Here is a 22,826-nt window from a genome sequence, read left to right as displayed (position 1 = left end):
CGTCTGGTCTATATTCTGAGGCCTGTGATGTGGTGACGGGGCAAGGTCCGGGGTTGGGACACCAGCCTCTGCCAAAGGGCAGCAAAGAGCCTACTGCCCAGGTCCCGGGACAAGCAACCAGGCTGGAGGCAGAGGATAAGCACTGTCCTTCCTCTGTCCCCTCCCAGGGGCCCTCGTGTCTCCTGGCCAGCGTCCAGGGCCGTCCCAGAGGCTCTTGTCCGGCCTGATGGCGGGCCAAGGGCGACAGAGCCAAAGTCACATCCTGCCCCCTCACCCCCACCCTCTATCTCAGAGACTCAGTCTCAATCAAGACTAAAAGACAGAAGTCTCCCAGCTTACATTTAGTAAGGCTTTCCTCACTTTTTAACAGAGATATTTACTTTCTTTATCCCACCCCGAGAATATGTTACTTTCACAAAACACATAAAAAACACAGGAAAAAATGAGGGAGTGAGAAGACACCCAAAATGCCATGTGTCAGGAGCACCCTGCCCTCTCAGGCATGAATCGTGCCCCCGGCTTCCCTCCCGGCCAGCGGCTGTCCTGTCACCGCAACCTGGCCCCTCCCCCGCCACTACGACCTCTGTAAACCGTGCCTGGGCGTGAGCACAGGGCCCTCTTCTTCCCCGATGGTGTCCCAACGCGACTGCCGGCCCTGCGTGCGTACCCCAACCCCGTGTCGTAGAGGAGGACACAAGGCCCGGAGAGGTGGGGGGACTGGCCTCGGCTCACGCAGCCCACAGCAGCTGGGGCTTGAATGGAAACCTCTCCCTGCTCCCCACCCCCACCCCACCCCGACACTTGTTCCCTCCTCTGCCTGCTTCACTGTTTGCTCCCTGCCCTGAATCTCCGCGGTTCCTTTGCTCCTTCCCTTACCCCCTTCCTCCTCTCCTCTCTCCACTTCATCCATTTGACAAAATTGTCTGTGCCAGGCCTGTCCTGGGGTCTGGGCACCTAAAGGAAGACAGATCCCTCGCTGCCCTCAGAGGACTAGTTACATAATCCCTCACACGCCCTTACGCCCTTACGTTGAGAATGACGATAAATCCCCAGTCTTGCTACGAATGCAAATGAAACAATCTAAACCTGGCAGGTGGCCTTCCAGGCTGAGGGAACAGCATATGCCAATGCCCTGTGGCTGGCGGGAGTGTAGAGAGTGCCGGAGGGACAGCAAGTGTGACCGGAGCGAAGTGTGCAGGAGGCGGTCAGGGGCCAAACCTTGTATGGCCAAAGGCCACAGCCCGAAGTCTGGCCTTGACCTCAGCGGCCATAGGGAGACATCAAAGGCTTAGCAGGGGAGTGTTGATGTCAGACTTGCATTTTGGGGTCTTCTTCTGTTAGCTGTGATGTGAAGAGTCAGAGCAGACATGGGGTGACCGGCGAGGTGGGCACCACCATCCAGCTGAGGGGATGACGCCCGCTCTCACTACCTAGACAATGGGTACAATGCTGCTTGGGATACAGATGGGCATGTGGAGGCCCAAAGCAGGGCAGATGTCTCCAGAGCCTAATCCCTCTCTCCATCACGTCCTCCTCCCACCCTAGTGCTGCGGTGCCTCGGCATCCCCACCCGAGTGGTGACCAACTATAACTCGGCCCACGACCAGAACAGCAACCTGCTCATCGAGTACTTCCGCAACGAGTTTGGGGAGATCCAGGGTGACAAGAGCGAGATGATCTGGTGAGCTGGGGCCCAGGGTCAGGGGTAGAGCCCATTGGGGAGGGTCCGGCGGAATGGAAAGCCGGGAAGACTTCTCGGAGGAGGTCACATTTGAATTGGGTTTCAAAGTTGAACAGTATTTAGACAAGGGGGAACAGGACTTGGGGAGGGCTCTCCAGGTAGGGCCCCAGCAGGAGCAAAGGCCAAGAGGAGGGAAAGTCATGAAGTGCATGAAAAGGTGTCAGGGGATTGGGTTTTCAGGAGTCTGGAATGCCAGGTTAGGGGGTCTGGGCTTGCCTCCCAAAGCAACAGGTGCAACAGGTTGTCACCAAAGTCTTCATACTTGGAGAGGGACACAGATGACACCGGAGAAGCTGACAGAAGGAGGCTGGGGTGTGTTCCAGGTGCACAGGGATGAGGCCTGAACCGGGGCAGAGCCCTTGGGCTGGAAAAGAAGGGACAGCAGAGAAGTGAGGAGGTCCCATCAGCTGGACTAGAGGAGCCACCGAAAGCGGAGGATTGTGGGAGGGGGCGATGACAGTGACTCCGGGGTAGCAGCGAGCACCTGGCTAGGGCCCAGGGGAGGAAAAGCAAAGAAGGGTGTCGGGGACACCCTGGGTTCAGCTTGGGACAGGCAAGTGTGGACTGCCCGCGGGAGGTGACAGTGAAAGTCTGAGTTTGAGTCCTGGCCAACGTTCGCCTCGTTTCCCCAACAGGAACTTCCACTGCTGGGTGGAGTCATGGATGAGCAGGCCAGACCTGCAGCCGGGCTACGAGGGGTGGCAGGCCCTCGACCCCACGCCCCAGGAGAAGAGCGAAGGTGGGTGGGTGTGGCCCCCTTCCCCAGGCGGGGAAACTGAGTCCTGGGGAGGACTCCCCCACAGTCACTTGGCCGGTGCTAACCCCAGTGTGGCTGATTCCAGAGACCCCTGACTAGCCCGCACGAGGGTGGGGGCCCTCCGTTGACCGTGTATGTAATTCACACACGTTGTGGCAAACAGAGATTATGAAAAGGCACAAAGAAAAAAAAATCAAATCGCATCTTTGTCCTCTTCCCCCGCAGAGGAAGTATCATTAACGTTCACACACAGCTTCTAGTAATTTTCTATTATATACTCGTGTGTATGTGTGTGTGAGGGAGAGAGAGAGACAGACAGGGAAAGAAAGAGGGAGAAAGAGAGATAGAACGAATTTTTTTTTTTAACGTTTATTTATTTTTGAGACAGAGAGAGAGAGAGCATGAACGGGGGATGGGCAGAGAGAGAGGGAGACACAGAATCGGAAACAGGCTCCAGGCTCTGAGCCGTCAGCACAGAGCCCGACGCGGGGCTCGAACTCACAGACCGCGAGATCGTGACCTGAGCCGAAGTCGGCCACTTAACCGACTGAGCCACCCAGGCGCCCCTCAGAAGCATATTTTTAAATGCATAGAATATATGACCCAGGGTAACAAAGAAAAGCAATTACACCGAGACAGAGTTATCAACGTTTTTTAAAAATAAATTTATGATATAATAATATATGCCTCACATAACAAGATCTAGGGGTGGAGATAGTAAGGTCCATTATGTACTGGTAGAGATGCATAGAAGTGATATTTCCAGTTATCTATGACAACTATAAAGCGAGATATAAATATCTGTGGTCCTTATGGCTGACAAGTCATAAGTGCATCTAAGACGATGGTTTGTCTGCTTTCACAATCGAAGGAAGTGTTATCAGAATTCAGTGAAGATAAAGATGTGATTTTTTCCCATCCAAGTTCACGGGCCTCTGAATTCTGTTTGCAGCGCTTTGGGGGTCCTTTGGTCCCTGCATTAAGATCTCGGGCTGCACGTGGCCTTTTGTCTTGGTTCCATCACTTCTCCGTATATCGCCGGCCTTTCTCGATCAGAGAGTTTTTGGTGATTTTAGTTTTAAATTAACATTGCTGCGTTCCGTCGAATGGATATACTGTGGTATAGCTACCCAGCCTCTAGCCCTCAACCTTTAACTGCGTTGAACGGTCAGAAGCAGTTGTAAACCCCACGGAGATAAACACCCGGCTCTCCTGTTCATTCGGTCAACGTGCCCTCCCCGAGAATGTTGTTGGTCCCTGGCTACAGGTCTCTGCGCGGGCAGGAAGCCAGACAGACACACTGCCTTCTGCCGTGTGGCTCCCTCATCGCCTCGGGACGCCTGGCGATACGCTTCTATTTTATTTATCAGACCCTCACATGGCATTTAGCATATGCAAATCCTCATTAGCTGGGTACAAATATCCGCACATAAAAGAGGCTCAGGGAAGGGAAGTAACTTGCCCAAGGTCACACAGCTAACAAGAGACCGGCTGAGATTTGAACCCCAGAGGCCGGGCCGGCTGCAGAGTCTCCACTCTTCATTCTTAGTCACTGCTGCCTTCCCAGAGATGGAGTCCCTGAGTCAAAGGGCTGGATGGTCTTGGGATTCTTTGCTACATGTGGTTGAAATGTGGGAGGTTTGAGAGGGTGCCACGCCCCCCCGCCTCGCCCCCCCCCCCCCCCCCCCACTCAGCCCACCGTCTCCCCTCCTCCCCCCAAACAGGGACATACTGCTGTGGGCCCGTTCCAGTGCGTGCCATCAAGGAGGGCGACCTGAGCACCAAGTACGACGCGCCTTTTGTCTTTGCTGAGGTCAATGCCGACGTGGTGGACTGGATCCGGCAGGAAGATGGGTCCGTGCACAAGTCCATCAACCACTCCCTGGTCGTGGGGCTGAAGATCAGCACTAAGAGCGTGGGCCGTGACCAGCGGCAGGACATCACCGACACCTACAAGTACCCGGAGGGTAGGTGCCCTGCTCCTCGGAGCCTTCAGCACCGCCTTGCACACAAGCAGCTCATTTCACCAGCCAGCGGGCTTGCGTGGGCACGAGCACACGTGCGTGCGCCTGCGTTTTCTTTGGCAGCCTGTGTACGATAATGACCTATGGGTTACTCTCCATTTTACTTTTTTTCTTAAAAAAAAAAAAAAAAAAAAAAAGCACACCGGGGGGGCACCTGGGTGGCTCAGTCGGTTGAGCATCCGACTTCGGCTCAGGTCACGATCGTGTGGTTCACGGGTTTGAGCCCCGCGTCGAGCTCACTGCTCTCGGCGCAGAGCCCCCTTCGGATCCTCTGTCCCCCTCTGTCTCTGCCCCTCCCCTCCTACCCCCTCTCTCTCAAAAATCAATAAAAATTTAAAAAAAAACTTTAAAAAAGGAAAAAGCACCCTGGGAGACAGTGGTAGACGATTATTCATTTAGGAAAAGAATTCTGTATTCCATAAAAGCATTCCATTTGGTTTTTTAAGCCTGGCTTTTTTGGCTGGTTTGACTCAAATAAATCTGAAGGGATGACAGTTATGTAGGAGAGGCACGCATCTGAACAGCAAAATTAATGACGTCTGTGCTGTTTATTAACAGTATTTATCGTAGTGGCATCTACAACTGAAAATGGGCAAATCCCACTTTTTTTTTTTTTAATTGCAACATATCTGGCCTAGAGAGGCTTGAAAGTCCAGAGGGCCAAGGAAGAGAGATTCCAGGAACTCTGTAGTGTTTATTCATGCAGTATTTCACACACGGCTGGGGAGGTGAGTGTGACAATAGATGGGTAAGGAGAGAGAAATGAAGCAAGAGAAACTTAGAGAGCTTCCGTCAGAGACAAAGAGGAAACTGCTTTCCGCATCTCATGTTAAATCAGTAGAGGCAAAAAAGAACACAGCTTATGTTGAAAATTGCTTTTGAGCACATCCAACAGCCAGTTCAACACAGTAGATGTTTTCTAAGCATCTACTGTGTGCCAAGCACAGGGTGTCTTCACAGAGGTCACAGACACCATTGCCCCTGCCTCCATCTGACTCCCACGGACTTTCCAGGGCTGGCTGGGGGTGTGGGTGATAAATGGCCATGCCTTAGCCGGAAGGGACAAGACAGAAGGAAAAGGTGCTTTCCCTGGTCTCTGAAAGGTCTAGAGCTGATGGTTGGATAGGAGACATAGATACGCACCCAGCGACACTGGGGACAAACCTAAAAGGACCCGGGGGGGGGGGGGGCGGGGGCGTGGGGGGAGTAAATAGTGCACCAAGAAGGGGAGCTCCACAGGTAGGGAAAGGGAGGGAAAAGATCTCAGGCAGAAGTAATCCCTGTGCAAACACTTGGAGGGGAGAAAGTTTGCATTGTATTACTGTTTACTACCCACCGAGCACTGTCATAGGCTTTGGGTACGGCAAAAAGATAAGTAAAATACACTCTTCGTCTTTGAGCAGCTCAAGAGGGCAAGTACATAAAGAGAAAGCAACTTGGTTAAATAAAAAGCATGATAGGGGCGCCTGGGTGGCTCAGTCGGTTGAGCGTCTGACTTTGGCTCAGGTCATGATCTCACGGTTTGTGAGTTCAAGCCCCGCGTCGGGCTCTGTGCTGACAGCTAGGAGCCTGGAGCCTGCTTCGGATTCTGTGTCTCCCTCTCTCTGCCCCTTCCCTGCTCACGCTCTGTCTCTCAAAGATGAAGAAACGTTAAAAAAAAATTTTTTTTTTTTTTAAAAAGCATGATAGGTGGGGCGCCTGGGTGGCTCAGTCGGTTGAGCGTCCAACTTCGGCTCAGGTCACGATCTCGCGGTCCGTGAGTTTGAGCCCCGCGTCAGGCTCTGGGCTGATGGCTCAGAGCCTGGACCCTGCTTCCGATTCTGTGTCTCCCTCTCTCTCTGCCCCTCGCCCATTCATGCTCTGTCTCTCTCTGTCTTAAAAATAAATAAATGTTAAAAAAAAAAATTAAAAAAAAAATAAAATAAAAAGCATGATAGGCAATAGGTACCCGTGAGACTCCAGAAGATGTTGTGATTCACTCATCCTGCGGAAAGAGCGGTCGGAGAAGGCTTCCTGGAGGAGGTGGGGGGTGGGGATAAGGATTTGGGGCTGGGTCTTGAGGGATGTATAGGAGTTTACTTGTGGGAAGTAAATAAAATACTCTTTCATCCTCCTGGCGCAGAAATGTAGACAAGGGGCTCCTTGTGGCTGCTCTGAGTCACCGGGACCCTGAACGTCGGCCTGCCCTGTGCCAGCCTCCTTATCCTTGGTCCTTATTTCAGCTCTAACGGAGCTCTCTCCTCCCTCCTCACAGGGTCGCCAGAGGAGAGAGAGGCCTTCAAGAGGGCCAACCACCTGAACAAGCTGACTGATAAAGAGAACACCGGGATGGCCATGCGGATCCGCGTGAGTCAGAGCATGAGTATGGGTAGCGACTTCGACGTCTTCGCCTACATCACCAACAACACCTCCGAGGAGCACACCTGCCGCCTCCTGCTCTGTGCCCGCACCGTCAGCTACAACGGGATCCTGGGGCCCGAGTGCGGCACCAAGGACCTGCTCAACCTCTCCCTGGCGCCTTTCTCCGGTAAGGCCCCATGTTCCTGGAGCACTTACTGACCACCAACCCGCAAGGCACGAGGTCGCATCCTGAGCGCTGGGCATGTGCGGTTTTCTTCCCCTGGGTCAGGCCCTGCCCGAGTACTTTGTAACTAGCAACCCATTTCATTCTTCATCGGAGGTGGCTTCTTGTATTCCCGCATTTTTCAGGTGAGAAGACTGAGCACGGAGAGGTGAAGCAGCTTTCCCGAGGCCACACGGTTAGGGAGTGACAGGACTGGGGCTTGAACCCGTGCTCTTAGCAACTGTACTGTTTTGTCCCGTCTCATCTTCACGTGACCTTCGACTGCTTTCCCGGACTCTCTACTGCCTGCTTCCAGCTAATTCCTTCCCTCTGCCTCCAGTACTGCCCGTGCCACGGCCCCTGAGAGCACCTCCCGGTCTCCTCTTTGTCTGCCAGCTTGTTCAGGGGGTTGGCCCTCCAAACAGTGCCACCTCCTGGTTTCTCTATCTTGGGTCCCCCATAGGCACTCCTGGAGACTCACGCCCAGAGCAGACCGTCTATCAGGGTCCCTAAGAATGGGTGAAGCCCTCAGGGGCAGAGCCAATGGCACCGGAGCTGGGCCCCAACACTCACGGCTGCCCAAACACATGTTCCGAGGCCAGCTGGACCTGGCTTTGCCCCTGGCCTCCCCCATCTTCTAGATGTACAAGCTTGGACAGGGTGAGCATGCTCTCTGAGCCTCCAATCATACTCATCAGTCAGGGGGTCAGTAACACGTCCCTCCCGATGGGCCACTGTGAGGACTGAAGGAGACCCTGTGCTCAGGAAATACCTGGAAAGTGTAAAACTGATCATGGGGAGGCAGAGAGGCCTTGTGGGTCTGTCCTGAACACCTGCCGTGCCAGACGATGGCCTCAGTGCCGGGCTCCACGGGTCCTGAGCCCCTGCCAGCCTTGATGGCATGCAAAGGACCCAGCCCTCACCTCTGCATCCGGGCCCCGAGTGTCGGGGGCAGGGGTCCATCCCTGTGCCGTGACCAGGACCCCCGAGTTCTGGTCCCCACCACTCTGTCAATGGGCCGTGGGCTCCTGGGTATTTGTCTTCTCCGTTCCAGGCATCAAGTTCCCCACTCGCACAAAGGCTGGCTGGTGTTTGAAGAGTCGCGCCAGCCCCTCTGTGTGAACGTACACCCGTCAGGTTCTACTCATGCTCAGAACCACTTGAAAGGCAGGAAGTGTCTTTCCTGGAATGTATGGCACGAGGTGAACTGCAGCCTGGGCCAGGGATGCCAGAATAACTTCCTCCCTATTGAGTCACCCTTTGCCTCCCAGTTACCATCTGGGCCCCTGGAGCATTGTTCTTCCAGAGCTCAGCCAAGCCTGTCGGTGTTTCTCATCATACTGGGGATGTGGTCACAACAGAGAGGTCCATCCCGCCTCGGAGACCCTCCCGCTCCCTGAGGGGCACAGCCTGCAACGGGGAGTGGGGGAGGGGGGGAGGAGAGGAGAGGCCCTGTGTGTTGCCCTCAGGCTGCAGGCCCAGTCTAGGGTGCCTGACCGAGGCCTCCAATGCCAAGCTCAGCTGGAGATAGCCGCTTTGGTGACCCCACACTTTGGCCGCCTTGCTTGTTATTCTTTGATGATAAGATCTAGGGACTTTCCATGTGCTAATTAATGGACAGGAAACCAGATGCAGGACAGGGAACAGAATCCAGTCATCCCCACCCTTGCCTCCTTGCATGCTTCTCTCCCTTCCCCTTCCTGCCCCCACCCGCCCTCTCTCTCCTCCCCTCTCCCCTCCAGGTGGGTCACTGGGAGTGCAGCCACTGTGGCCTCTGTGACCACGCCCAAAGTACCTTCTAGAACAGGGCAAGTCATGTAAGGAATGACTGAGACTGACCACACAGGTTTTCTTCTCTCAGCCATCATCTGGCCCAAGGCCAAGGCCCTGGTCCCTGGTCCCACCCTAGCTTCAGCCTTCTGGAAAAGTCAACAGTTGGGACCACGTCCTCTAAGTTCCTGGAGGGCAGTGTTTTTCTTCTTTCCTGTGTACCTTTCCAGAGTTTCCAGTCAGTTCCACCAGGCCCTGACCCAGGGATTTTCACTCCTTCTGTCTTTTTTGGCAGAAGGCTGGGGTTTCTTCCCCCACGTCATCCGCTCAGAGGTTGGGGCCGATTCACCCTGGGATTGAGCAGCTGGGGCGCGGGGCACGCTGGAGCCTAGACCTTAACTGGCAGGGAGAAGGTGGTTGTCTGTCGGGCCCTCACAGTCCTACGGATGCCCTGCAGGGAATGTCTCAGCGGTGCTCCTGGGCCCAGTGCCCCCCAACCCTCGCCCATCTCGGGTCTCCGCCAGAGCCCTCGGTAGACAAGAATACCTAGCCGGAACCGAACAAGCATGACTTGGCTTGTATTCATTTTTGCCAGTTACCTTCTATTTATAGTACATGACCCTGGTTTGCCGCACAGAACGTAAAGTGCCCCTAAGCAAGAAAGGTTGAGAAGTATAAAGCGAGTGGACGGAGAGAGAAACAATGTGCAATTGATGAGGCAATACTCAGATGTATAAAAAGTTCCGAGACTGGCTGGAGCCTAGTGGGGGAGGGAGGGGACAGATGGCGGGAACAGACACAGCGGCATCTCCCATCGTGGCCCTGCGACAGCCAGCGAGGAGAGGTTGGCTGGGCTCCCCTGAGCCCCAAGCCCCAAGCCCGGCCCTCCAGCGCTGCCCTTTCACAGGGGGAGTGGAAAAGGATGGCCACGGTTCTCTGTGATGAAAGGACAAGCATTCAGTGGACCAGCCTGTGGATTCTCAGCCCTGGGCTCCTCGCACTGTTCTTGCCTGCCTCCCACAAGCCGACCCCTAGTGCCCTGGTGCCTCAGTGGCGTCAGAGAAATGGGGCTAGAAACTACACTTCACCTCGCTGCCGAGGGAAGCGTCGGCCCAGCTGGCTTCTTTCTCATCTCGTCATCACTGTGTGGCTTTTGCTCTGAAATGACTTTTGCCCTTAGCTCCTCCCAGCCGGTGCCGCTGTCCCAGGGAACAGAAGAAGAACAGAGAGGGGAAGTCACCTCCCCGGGCTCACGCAGCCAGTCAGCGGCCGAGCTGAGCGGGGGCTTCCTTACTGGCACAAGTGTTTCTTCATCTGTAAAATGGGTGCAATCCCACCAACTTCATGGAGGGAAACTGAGGTCCCGAGAGGTGAAGCGACTTGCCCGGCATCTCCAGTTAGCAAAGGCGCAGAGGCGAGATTAGAACCCAGGCCCGTTGGAGCTCCAACACGTTCCCTACCAGCCGTTCTCAGCCGTTCTGCCTGCACCGACCCCGCCCAGCTCCTCCCTGGGAACCCCACAGCCCGGGCAGGTGGGGGAAGGGGGGGGATCTGCCCATTCGTTCACTAGTTATGTGGCCTCAAGCACATTCTTTCCATTCTCTGTGCCTTGTGAAGATGCTGTCGGAGAGGTGGGGGCCATGATTCAGCAGTCACGAGTGCTCTCCCCTGTCCCCTCCTGCAGAGAAGAGCATTCCCCTTCGAATTCTCTACGAGAAATACTGTGACTGCCTGACCGAGTCAAACCTCATCAAGGTGCGGGGACTCCTCACTGAGCCGGCTGTCAACAGCTACCTGCTAGCTGAGAGGGACATCTACCTGGAGAATCCAGAAATCAAGATCCGGGTAAGGGCTTGGCTGGGCAGGGTGTGGGGGGATGGGCGGGGCCCCAGGACAGGATCCCAAGATCTCTGATGCCCGGGGCTTCCTCAAATCCTAACTTCGTCAAAGGAAAGCATCGTGAAGCCAAAAGAATTTGGGACGCAGACTTCTAGAAATGAATCCTAGAATCCCAGAGTGGTAGGGTGGTGGGATTTAGGGATCTCAGAACCATGGACCCTTGAAAGCTAAACTCCTAAGGTAAGATCCCCAGGCCCCGGGGCCCTGGTGGGGCAGGGAAAAGCACAGACCCTAGAACAAGGGAGGCACTTTACATATCCCCCCAAGTCGTGTGGAGCCTCGCTGCCGGTCTGTGAAGGAGACCTGGGCAGGTACCAATATCCATGTTTCCTAGATGAGGAAACTGAGGCACAGAGGCGGGGAGTGATCATGCCAGAGCTCAATCGAACAAGGAGCCAAATTGCAGCGAATGCAGAGATGGCCCAGCCGGGACTCTGCCTGCCCTGGAGGGGCGCTGGGCCCCTCTCCCTCGGTGCTGCCCCTGACACCTGTCCTGTACCCTCTTCCAGATCCTGGGCGAGCCCAAGCAGAAACGCAAGCTGGTGGCTGAGGTGTCCCTGCGGAACCCGCTCACCACGCCCCTGTCAAACTGTATCTTCACCGTGGAGGGGGCCGGCCTGACCGAGGAGCAGAAGGTCGTGGAGATGTAAGGACCGGTCACTCCAGCTTGGGGGCCTGGGAGCACAGGGCAGGTGCTAATGGAGGGGGGGGGGCCGCCCTGCCCTATAGCTCCCTCCTCTCATCTCCCACACACCCGCGTGTCCACTCCCAACCCCCTTAGGGCCACTTGCCACCCCTGCACCCTCTCTGAGCACCCACACCCCTCTAGCTGCTTTCCAGGCCCGCGTCTTCACGAACCTCAACCGGTAACACATTCAGTCACTAAGCGCCCGCCTGTGGACACACGGGTCCTCCATTCACCTTGAACGTGTACCCGTGTGCCCTTGTGGGTGAATCCTTATAGGGACATATTTGCATATGTGCACGTGAGCGTAGACACTGTATTTTTACTTTTCTGGTGCAACGTAACTGACACGCAGTGAATAACACAAATCACGTACGTACGGCTCAGTGCATTTTCACACGTGTGGCCCGCCGAGCATACCCACTCTTACCCCCAAGCGCGCGCACACACACACGCACACACACACACACACGGGCCCCTCTTCACGCAAGAAGCAGATGGCCCAGGCTCTTAGAGAGAGGAGAGTGGGGCCTGTTTTATTCTCATCGTACGTGCACGAGGCTCCGTGCGAAGTTCTCAGTAGACGCATGTCATCCCTGGCCTGACCCCGCCACGGGGACCAGCCCGGGCCCTCCCCCTGTCCTCACCCTCTTGCTCGTTCCCTCCACAGCCCGGACCCCGTGGAGGCGGGGGAGGAAGCCAAGGTGAGGGTGGACCTGCTGCCACTCCACGTGGGCCGCCACAAGCTCGTGGTGAACTTTGAGAGCGACAAGCTGAAGGCCGTGAAAGGCTTCAGGAACGTCATCATTGGTCCCGCCTAGGGGCCGGGTGCCCGGCCCCACCTCAGCCAGCTGAGAGCCCCCAGCTTGACCCCGATTTTTGTTCCAAGCTAATGAGCAAAATTTGCCCCTTCTTGGGCCCCAGACCTGAGTCTGCGGGGACTCTTTGGAACGGAATGTATTCCTGGCTCCTCTTGTGGTTCCCCACCTCCCTTTACCTGTGAAGATTGTTCTGTGCCTCCACAGTGGGAGCCAAGACTGGCTGCCTGGGCCTGGGGTGGGGGAGGAGCGGGGACCCATGCCTCCCTATGCAGCCCAGATGCCACTGAAAAGCCACTGACTACCCATTCTATTGTTTGATTTACCCCGGCGCCCCTTGGAGCGAAAGAGAGACCGTGCCCACTGACCAGATCCCAAACGATGCACAGGCCCCAGGAGCCCTTGGGGAGACCCAGAGCAGGCACAGGTGGAGTCCCAGGAAAGGCCAGCCCCGAGTTCCCTCCACATTCCAGCAGGCCTGGCCCAAAAGTCCCCCCCCCCCCCCGCCATCGTGAGGCGCCTACTATGTGCCGGGCACGCCCTGTCTTGCTGATGCTCACGCGGCTCCCAACCCATTTAATCACCACGGGAAATCACCGAGTGGGAGCTGCTTTCTTGACCAAGAGACTGTGGCCCAGAGAAGGGAGGAGGCCCACGCTGCACCAGCGGGGTATTTGCAAGGCTGGGGAGTAGGAAGACGCTGGGACAGAGCCCAGGACTTCTGACTCTGAGTCCGGCCTGCCGTTCACGGTGCCAGCGCTGACCTGAGAATATCAAAGGGACCATTTGGGACCTGATCGAAAAGGGTGCAGTTGGGGTGAGGTGAGGAGGAGAATTGGAGGGGTCTGAGTCCTAGGCTTGAGCCCCAAGTTCAGCCAGCCGCTGCCTTCCCTCTCTGGGCCTCAGGCTCCTCCCTGGGCAATGGAGTGGCTGCACCAGCTCCTGTGCAAGATTCCAGAGCCTTACAGGACTGAGCCTTGCAAATGATAGCAAGCCCTACTCCCTGGCTCCCCGGAGCCCGAGGCCACCAGATGTCTCGGAGTGTGAAACCCTGACCATGACCACCCCCCCGCCCCCAGCCCTGCCTGGGTCCCCCGTCTGTGCCCAGGCACCTTCCTTCAGACCACAGTTTTGGGGAAAAGAGCCCCAGGGGCCCCTGTCCTACCCACGAGCCTGCACACTGCAACGCCTAGACTTCACGAGAACCTTAGCTGCCTGTGCTGGTCACTAACCAACAAGGTTGGCATCTCAGCTGCCACCTTTGGGCAGGGCTAGGGCCCAGGAGTACAGCCCCTGCCCTGAGGAAGCTCCAAGAGCCCCTGAGCTGTCATCTCTGACTTTATCCCCCGCTCTCTCCACGTGACTGGGCAGGAAGAGGAACGAGGGAGAATTCTCTATCTGGGGCGCAGTCACAGCCTCCAGGGCCCCGGAAAAGCCCAGCGAGGGACTTGGAGAAAGTCATGCTGTTGCACACGGAACTTTCTGCTTTGCATAGGAAAGAAACACAAAATGAGCCGACATATCTATGTTCTCACAAATGTGCCTCTAATTCTCTTTGGTTTTATAAACACTTTAGGGTTCCAGGCAGGCAGTAGATAACGCTTTTGAGCCACAAAGACTGAGCACTGAAATAAAATAGTTTGCACATTCAAACAAGGTCTGGTCTGGTTCTTTTACACTTTTGAGGAGGGGAGGTAGGTGAAGTCACTCGCATTGCGACCAGCCACCTCCTGCCTAGGAACCTTTCCTCGGTCTCGGCCCCTTCCCCAGGTCTAAACTTGACAGGCATTCGACGTTTTACCCAATTTGGCTCTGTCTCTAGCTTCTTCTCCCAACAAATCATGTTTGGGTCACGATAAACTTCCCAAAGCCCTCAAAAGACCCTGTGCACCTCTAGCTTTGGCATGGGTATTCCCTGAGCCTGGGGTGCCCTTCTTCTTCCTTAGCCATCTGGCAAACTCCTTCTCATCCTACAGTGCTCAACACCAAAGTCACTTCTTCTATGAAGCCTTCTTAGATTTCTTCTCAGCCTCCCAGAACCCAGGAACATGAACCAATTCAAACATTCATCACAGTGAATTTTGGTTCCATGTTGGTCTATCTGTCCCGCTCCCCATCCTATCTGAAGGATCTCTCTCTCTCTCTTTTTTTAATGTTTATTTTTGAGAGAGAGACAGAGTGAGAGTGGGAAAGGGGCAGAGAGAGAGGGAGACACAGAATCTAAAGCACAGAGCCCCATGCGGGGCTCGAACTCACAAACTATGAGATCATGCCCTGAGCTGAAGTCAGTCGCTTAACCGACCGAGCCACCCAGGCACCCCTGAAGTCAATCTCTTAAATGGACTCCAGTGAATGCTGAATTGATAAACCGATGTATTTCAACTCAGCTCCCGTAGGACCAGTGCTTATTTCCAAGAGAAATATCATGTGGGCCACAAACGCAAGCCATGTATGTAACGTAAATTTTTCTAGTGGCCACGTTAAAAAGAGTGAAAAGAATCAGGTAAAATATGTCTCAATAGTGTATTTTATTTAACCTAGTATGTCTGAAATATTATGCCAACATGTAATCAATCTGAAAAATATTCGTGAGGTATTTTACCTTCTTATTTGCACAGTAAGTCTTTGAAACGCGGTTTCTATTTTACACGGACAGCCCAGCTCAATTTGGACTGGCTGCACTTCAGGTTCTCGAGAGCCACAGGTGGCTTCTAGACTGTGATTCCGAAAGTACGGGAACTTGGTCACCCATCTCATTCCCCACTGACCAGCCACTAATAAATGTTTGTTGATTGAAGAAGCGATAGACGACGGTCTCTGCCCCCAGGGGGCGCGTGTTGAAACGCACAGGAAGCGCCTAGAAGAGAAATCGGAATGAAAACATGACATCACACGTTCTGGGTACTGACTCCTTCTGTCCCTTGAAAACTACAACTTGTTCCGGCCTAGATGGCCTGAACGTTTTGTCAATTAGTGACCAGCTAGAAAACAGAAAACCGCTGGGCTATTTCAGGCTGAGAGGATGAGGGAAATCGGTTCCAAACGCATCCGAAGTGCAGGAAGAGTAGAAGGGAGACGGACTGTTACAAGGCAGCTGCCATCCAGAACAGTCCGAGGCCCCCAAGCCAAGCGGGCGCTCACCACCTACTTTCTGGAGGCGCTCTCACCGCGGCCCTGGAACCAGGAGAACTGATGGGAGTCTGTGAAGTCCGCTCAAGTCGGCCTGGCCGTGGCGGGAGGTAGAGGCAGGCTGGCATCTCTCATCGTCCTGCCTTCTCCCCGCTGGCAGATCCCATCCAGAAACTTGCTGGCAAGGGGCTCTGGAAAATATCACGTTCAGGCTTCCAGCCCCCACCAGATAACAGATGGCCAAGCAAGGGGGTGGGGGGGTGGGGGGTGGGGATGGAGTGGAGCCGCTGATGCCTATCAGCTGTTCCCTCTGCTAAGAAGAGCTTTACCATCATCTCTGCCTGAGGAACTCTTAATCAGCCTACAGAACCCTGCTCCAAGGAGGCCTCCTCTGTGAAGTCCTCCTGGACTGTGGCCAATGGCCTCAACCTCTGGTTCCCCGGGGTGTATCATAGGTAGCTTTTGCAATACTCGCCAGCCCGGGTTAGGAACAGCCGTTCGAGTGCCCGGCCCAAGTTCTGGAGCACCCCAAGAGCAGAGTCAGGGCACGCTCCCTACAAGGGGGCCACCGAGTGGACTCGGGACTGTCGACTGGGCCTCCCTCCTGAAAAGCAAAGGCAAGGTGCCTCGGCAAAGCCGGCCGGTGCTGAACAGATTCGGAGGCCTCTCCCGACCAGGCCCCCGTGCCTGTCCCACCCCTGAGAGCTCACTAACCACCAACCCAGGAAGGAGGAAGGCCCTGCTGTTCGTGTAGGCCCATTTAACAGACAAAGCAGATGATCCTGAGATCCGGCTCCCCAAACCAGGGGAGGCATGAGCCTGGGTCCCTACAGTCCAATGCTGTGCCCTGCGCCACGGCAGCTCATAGCCCTGGGGTCGGAGGCCTGGGCTCTGGAGTCAGACGGACGCAGCATCAAAGCCTGACTCTGCCACAGATGTCACGGTGTGGTTTCGGGCAGGTTCTCGGCCTCTCCGTGTCTCCGCTTTCTTATCTTATGGGGACGAGAGGGGGTGTGCTCTCCCGAGCAGTATGCAGTATGCAGGCTCAGTAAAATTGTGCCCATAAAACAGCTGGCTCCCAGCACATTATAATCCTGACAGCCAGCTCTACACCAGGGTCAGGAACCTTCACGTGCACGGAGTTATTTCCTCCTCAAACAGCCCCAACCGGATGCTGCCCCCATTCTACAGGTTTTATGGTCACAGAGATGGGACTTGAACCCGGGCAGCCTGCCTTCCCCAGGACACACCCGGGCCCAGAGGAAGCCTCATCTGTACCCAAACCCTCCCTTCCCACGGTGTTCCAGGACGAATGCAGCAGAGCCCTTCACACGAGCCCCCACGGTCCTCAGCGGGGATCTGATTGGGTTCATCTTCCCACCCCGAAAAGTCCCTCTCTTCTCCAGCTGCTCTTGCTTACCTTGGATGCCTGCCAGCTCACCCCTCAGGCCTCAAGCCGAGCCGAGAATAACAGAACTTTGAGAGATTCCAAAAGGGAGGAGCCTCGGGAGGAGGGCCAGGCGGGTGCCTCCTAGAATCACAGGCACCTCGGGGCCAGGACGGGTCAGCACATACCCTCTCCCGGCCTCCCCGCTTCCCTCCCCCACAGGCCTGGGCAGCTACACAGACACACACGCCGGGGAGGCCGTGAAGCCTGGTATTCTGTTTCAAGAAGAAAAGCCCAAAGAGGCTCATTAAAAGCAGAAGCGATGAAAAAAAAAATGACGGTTCGCCCAGCCTTGAGGACAGGGGATCTATAACGACACACAACAACGCAATGAATCTCACAGACCTCAGGTTGAGCAAAAGAGGCGACCACAAAAGACTGTGAGCTACGTAAGTGCGCTCACATGAAGTTCATGAACAGGCGGAACTCTTTTCCCTGGTGGGGCAGACTGGACTCGAGCGCAAGCGCGATGGGGGCGGGGGTGCGCGTGAGGATGGGGTTTCGATTTCCTTCATCCGGGCGCCGCATACACGGGTACGTTCACCTGTCCACACACACCGGTGGTCTTTTTGCAGGTAGGGCTTACTTCGATAAAAGTTCAAAAAAACACAGTGCTCAAAGATTCTAAAATTTTGGGGCGCCTGGGTGGCTCAGTCGGTTGGGCGGCCGACTTCAGCTCAGGTCATGATCTCGCGGTCCGTAAGTTCGAGCCCCGCGTCGGGCTCTGTGCTGACAGCTCAGAGCCTGGAGCCTGTTTCGGATTCTGTGTCTCCCTCTCTCTGACCCTCCCCCATTCATGCTCTGTCTCTCTCTATCTCAAAAATAAATAAACGCTAAAAAAAAAAAAATTAAAAAAAAAAAAAAGGATTCTAAATTTTTTTTTTTTTTTTTTTTTTAAGATTCTAAAATTAAGTCCAAAGGGGGATGGAGAAAAGGGACTTGGCCTCCTGAGTTCTCTCTTTTTCTTCTTCCAGGAGACGAGATGCCAGTAGGTATACCTCCTGGGGCGATTGCGAGGCTTAAGCAAGATGCTTCGTGTGTAAATACAAGACTGTCGGGGCGGGAATCTTGTGTGTCTCCTTTGCTATGAACAGTGCGTGGCCCCTCAGCCACCAATGGGAGTATTGAATGCTGTGCTTTTACGATCTCAGCTAATCCTCAGGATGGACCATAGAGATTACCATCCGATTTCCCGGAGGGGGAAACTGATTGAGAGATGTAAAATAGCTTACTCGGTGACCTAGCACGTTGATGGCAGAGCAGGAGTTAGAATCCAGTTGGCTCTCCCATGCATCCTACGGAAGACTCTGAAAAGTGGAAGGGAGGACTTGGTCCCCAGATCCCGGACACTGGAAGTGGCAAGCCTCCCCGCCGTCACCACTCCCCCCGCCCCGCCAAGGTCTGAGAAAGCCAGAGCCAGAAGCCTGGGCTCATAACCATAGAGTTACCACAGGACCCAGCAATTCCCCTCCTGGGTATATACCCAAGAGAGCTGAAAACATGTCCACGCAAGAAGTTGTGCATGAATGTTTACAGCTGCATTGTTCACAATAGCCAGAAAGTGGAAAGAACCCAAATGCCCATCAACTGATCAACGGATAAATAAAATGTGGTAGCCCCACACGGTGGACTGTTGTCCGACCATAGAAAGGAACCGAGTCCCGATAACATGCTACAACATGGATGAAACTTGAAAAAACACTGTGCTCAGTGCAAGAGGCCAGTCACAAAGACCGCAGGTCGTATGTACGACGTGCAGAATAGGCAAACATATGGAGACGGAAAACAGATTGGTGGTTGCCTGGGGCCGAGGGCATGGAGGGAGTGTGGGGGCTGGGGGAGGGGGAGGGGGTTGACCCCTACAGGGTTTCCTTTTTGGAGTAATTATAGTTTGAAAAATTGATTGTGGTGATGGGTGGACAAGTCTGTACTAAAAGCCACTGAATTATATACTTTAAAAAAAAAGTGAATTGCAAGATGTGTGAATTATCCTTCCATCAAGCTATTTTTAAAAATAACGAACAATGAGGGGTGCCCGGGTGGCTCAGTCGGTTGAGCGTCTGACTTCGGCTCAGGTCACGATCTCACGGTTTGTGAGTTGGAGCCCCACGTCGGGCTCTGTGCTCACAGCTCAGAGCCTGGAGCCTGGTTCGGATTCTGTCTCCCTCTCTCTGCCCCTCCCCTGCTCGCATTTGTTCTCTCTCTCGTTCTCTCTGTCACATATAAAATATAAAAAAAAATAATAAAGAGCAGGGGGAAAAAAAATAAAGAAGGCTGAGACCCAGAATTGTAGACATGATTCTGATTCGGGAGGTCTGCCTGGATGAACTTGGGTAAATCTCTTCCCTCTCTGGGCCTTAGTTGCTCCTGCTATCAATGGGGAGAGGAGGGAGTTGGAGCGGAGTTGTGCAGTGCCATTGATTCGGGCGTGTTATCACACTTTTCACAACAGTTGTCCAAGATTATGTCTGCTCGAGTTCGGGGTCTTCCAGAGGCTGGTAAACCCCTTAACTGTTCACTGGGGTCTTTGCAGATCATCTGAGCTCACCAGCGGCAGGCCACACTTCATCAATAGCCTTTATTTTATTTTATTTACTCATTTTGAGGGAGAGAGGGAGAGTCAGTCAGCAGGGGAGGGGCAGAGAAAGAGAATCCCAAGCAGACTTCACGCTGTCGGTGCAGAGCCTGATGCGGGGCTTGAACCTACAAACCGTGTGATCGTGACCTGAGCCCAAACCAAGAGCTAGAGGCTTAACCGACTGAGCCACCCAGACGCCCCCCCATCAATATCCTTTAAAGATGCCAGAGGAGATGCTTCTCCAAACATTGGTCCGGGCCACTGCTCTGTGTCAAGAAGGATACCGGAGGCTCTGGGGGGACATCCCAGGTTCCCTCCGTGCCACTAGTCAGTTCTAACTCCACACCAGCTCCTTCCAAAGCCATCCTGGAGTAGACAGACAGACAGACAGACAGAAGGACCAAGGGGAAATATCACCCAGGCCGGTTGAGACAGATCTGCCTGCACTTGGTAAGTTAACTCCACTTACAGATGGGGAAACTGAGGCACGGGTGGGTCATGCCCACGGTCCCAGAGCCAGTGACGGAACTGCCGTCTGTCCTCTCCTTCCACTCCTTTTGTTTTTTGTTTTTTGGTTTTTTTTTTAATTTTTTTTTTTTTAAATGTTTTATTTATTTTTGAGACAGGGAGAGACAGAGCATGAACAGGGGAGGGTCAGAGAGAGGGAGACATAGAATCCGAAGCAGGCTCCAGGCTCTGAGCTGTCAGCCCAGAGCCCGACGCGGGGCTCGAACTCACGGACCGTGAGATCGTGACCTGAGCCGAAGTCGGCCGCCCAACCGACTGAGCCACCCAGGCGCCCCGCCTTCCACTCCTTTTGAACAAGCCTAAGTGCCTAGTGTGTGCTCAGCCTGCAGTGCTTACTGGACGGGATGAGAGATGCCCTGGGACTGACGCTGAGCAGCTCACCCCAGAGTCCTGGCTGCGTGGCCCATCTCCCCCCTCTCTCTTGCTGTGTGACTTTGAGGGAGCCACTCTTTCCAGACCTCTCTGTCACCCTGGGGCTCCCAATCGATGCCTAACCCAGAGATGTGGTTATGGAGGGGAACGGGTCTTGTAAACTGTAAAAGGCCATGGACGCAAAAGCCAACGGGAACTCTGGCCTCGTGCCTGAGAAAGGCGAGATCCAGGGTAGGCGGCCGAGGCTCATTTATTCGATCAGGGCCTGCTGCAGGTGAGCAGGGGCGGCTGCTGCCTGCAGGGAAGGGGTGAAGAGAAACCTGGGTGCGGCTGTGGCCTGGAGACACCTGGATGGCTGTGAGATACAGAGGAGAGACAGTCACTCAACATCTTCGTTGCCCCTAATATGTGCCAGGTACCCCATTGGGACTAGAGACACAGCAGATCGATGTGTCCTGTGAGCACTCAAGCCGATTGGCAGTGTGAGGTGAGATGTGCCGGAAGGAGAGAAGTAAGGCTCACGATGATGGGGCCACCCTGACGATCCTAGAACAAGGGTGCCGAGCGCCCTTTCGAGTGCATTACTCCTATCAACTTGCCGGGTCCCACAGGTGGGAGTTAGCGTGGCCTGCCCCGCTCTGCAGGTGAGGAGACTGAAGCCCAGAGAGGTTGTGTGACGTGTCCAAGGTCATACAGCTAGATAATGGTGGAGTTAAGGTCAACCACGCAGGCCAGGGCCACAGCGATTGCTGCCAGCCTCCCTCTCTGTTGTCCTCGGTCTCATCACGTGGACCCACCAAATGAAGGCAGAGAAGGTCCCCTGAGAAGCTAACGTGATCCTGAGGAGATCCTGAGCCTAGATCCTAACGAGGAGTCAGGTTGGGAAAGGGTAGGAGAGGGGCAGGGCTCAGAGGCCATTTCCTAGGAAGCTGGTGACGCCTAAGCTCCGGGACCCTTGTTCACAAAAAGTTCTTATGCAGCTGTTGTTCACTCCAGGCAGGGAGGGGATCCAGGTTGCTATCAGGAAGCACTTTAATCTAAGCATTTCTGGGAAACGGCCTCAAAAAAATCTCAGAAGAAAGGAATTTGAAGCTTGAAAGCCTCCAGAAATTTGTTATGATTTCTTTTCCCATTCTTAATAAATGTTCACTTTGGTACCCAATTTTATGTCCAAAATTCTATTTTATGTTCTTTTTCTTAAAGACCATCCCCTCAAGTTAAAATGAAAACTACGATGTGATAACACAGCCTACTCACCAGAATGGCTCAAGTGAAAAAGGCTATATGTGTATATAATATCTCTATTTATACATTACACTACACACACACACACACACACACACACACGCACGCACACACACGCACACACACAGTGTCCGTGAAGATATGGAACAAGAACTTTCCTATGTAACTGGGAGAGCAGTGGAAATTGGTATGACCACTTTGGAAAAGTATTTGCAGTTTCTTTCTTTCTCTCTTTCTTTCTTTCTTTCTTTCTTTCTTTCTTTCTTTCTTTTTCTCTTTCTTTCTTTCTTTCTTTTTCTCTTTCTTTCTTTCTTTTTCTCTTTCTTTCTTTCTTTAAAAAAAAAATTTTTTTATGTTTATTTATTTTTGAGATAGAGACAGAGCATGAGCGGGGGAGGGGCAGAGAGAGAGCGAGACACAAAATCTGAAGCAGGCTCCAGGCTCTGAGCTGTGAGCACAGAGCCCGACGCGGGGCTCGAACTCACGGACCATGAGATCATGACCCGAGCCGAAGTCGGACGCTCAACCGACTGAGCCACCCAGGCACCCCCCACCCCCGCTTTTTTTTTAATGTTTATTTACTTTTGAGAGACAGAGACAGAGAGACAGAGCACAAACCGGGGAGAGGCAGAGAAAGAGGGAGACACAGAATCCGAAGCAGGCTCCAGGCTCTGAGCTGTCAGCACAGAGCCCGACGCAGGGTTCAAACTCACGAACTGCGCCATCATGACCTGAACCGAAGTTGGACGCTCAACCAATGGAGCCACCCCAGCGCCCCTCTTTGCGGTATCTTCTAAGCTGAACGCTCATTTTTCCCGATGAGGCAGTAATTCCTCTCCCGGACGTTTACCTAATGGAAATGAGCCTCTGTGCCCTCCAAAAGACACGTGCGAGAACGTTTTAATTATTTTTCATAATATCTCAATGCTGGAAACAACCTCAAAGCCCCACATGAATGCGACAGATACATAAATGGGGGTGTAGTGGCTCTGAGGAGTAGCGTAGGGGTGAGAAGACAGGAAGTACGGCCACATGTCACAGCTCACTTGAATCTCACAGACGTGTGAAGCGAAAGATGCCAGACACAAGATACACACCGAATGATTTCATTCATGTGAAGTTCAACACCAGGCAAAACTCCTCTATAACGTGAGAAGTGCTTAGCATTGAGGGATGGGTAATAACTAGAAGGGACACAGGGGGGTGGGTGTCTGCTTTCAGTAATGGTCTGATTCTGGAGTTTGGTGCCATTTTACGAGGGCGTGTTCAG

General features: G+C 54.0%; 1 protein-coding gene and 1 long non-coding RNA gene across 2 annotated transcripts in view; one reads left to right on the top strand and one right to left on the bottom strand.

The window, feature by feature from the left end:
• TGM2 (transglutaminase 2) overlaps positions 1–14,310 on the top strand; it is a 32,993-nt gene extending 18,683 nt beyond the window's left edge. Inside the window, exons 7-13 of the mRNA XM_060617412.3 lie at positions 1,546–1,681; positions 2,377–2,480; positions 4,223–4,465; positions 6,777–7,049; positions 10,540–10,700; positions 11,264–11,400; positions 12,110–14,310. Of these exons, the coding sequence (XP_060473395.3) occupies positions 1,546–1,681; positions 2,377–2,480; positions 4,223–4,465; positions 6,777–7,049; positions 10,540–10,700; positions 11,264–11,400; positions 12,110–12,260 (1,205 nt within the window). The 3' untranslated portion in view covers positions 12,261–14,310. The remainder of the gene's footprint in view (positions 1–1,545; positions 1,682–2,376; positions 2,481–4,222; positions 4,466–6,776; positions 7,050–10,539; positions 10,701–11,263; positions 11,401–12,109) is intronic.
• LOC132668472 (uncharacterized) lies at positions 13,877–16,901 on the bottom strand. The gene is made up of 2 exons (XR_009605584.3): positions 16,807–16,901; positions 13,877–15,577 (listed from the first exon to the last, which is right to left on the bottom strand). It is a non-coding gene; the product is annotated as an uncharacterized LOC132668472 (long non-coding RNA).
• Between the last annotated feature and the right edge of the window lie 5,925 nt (positions 16,902–22,826).

Source organism: Panthera onca, chromosome A3, assembly GCF_046562875.1.
Source record: "Panthera onca isolate mPanOnc1 chromosome A3, mPanOnc1 haplotype 2, whole genome shotgun sequence".
NCBI classification, from domain to species: domain Eukaryota; kingdom Metazoa; phylum Chordata; class Mammalia; order Carnivora; family Felidae; genus Panthera; species Panthera onca.
Note: the sequence above shows the minus strand (reverse complement) of the source record. Positions and strands in the feature narration are given on the sequence as shown.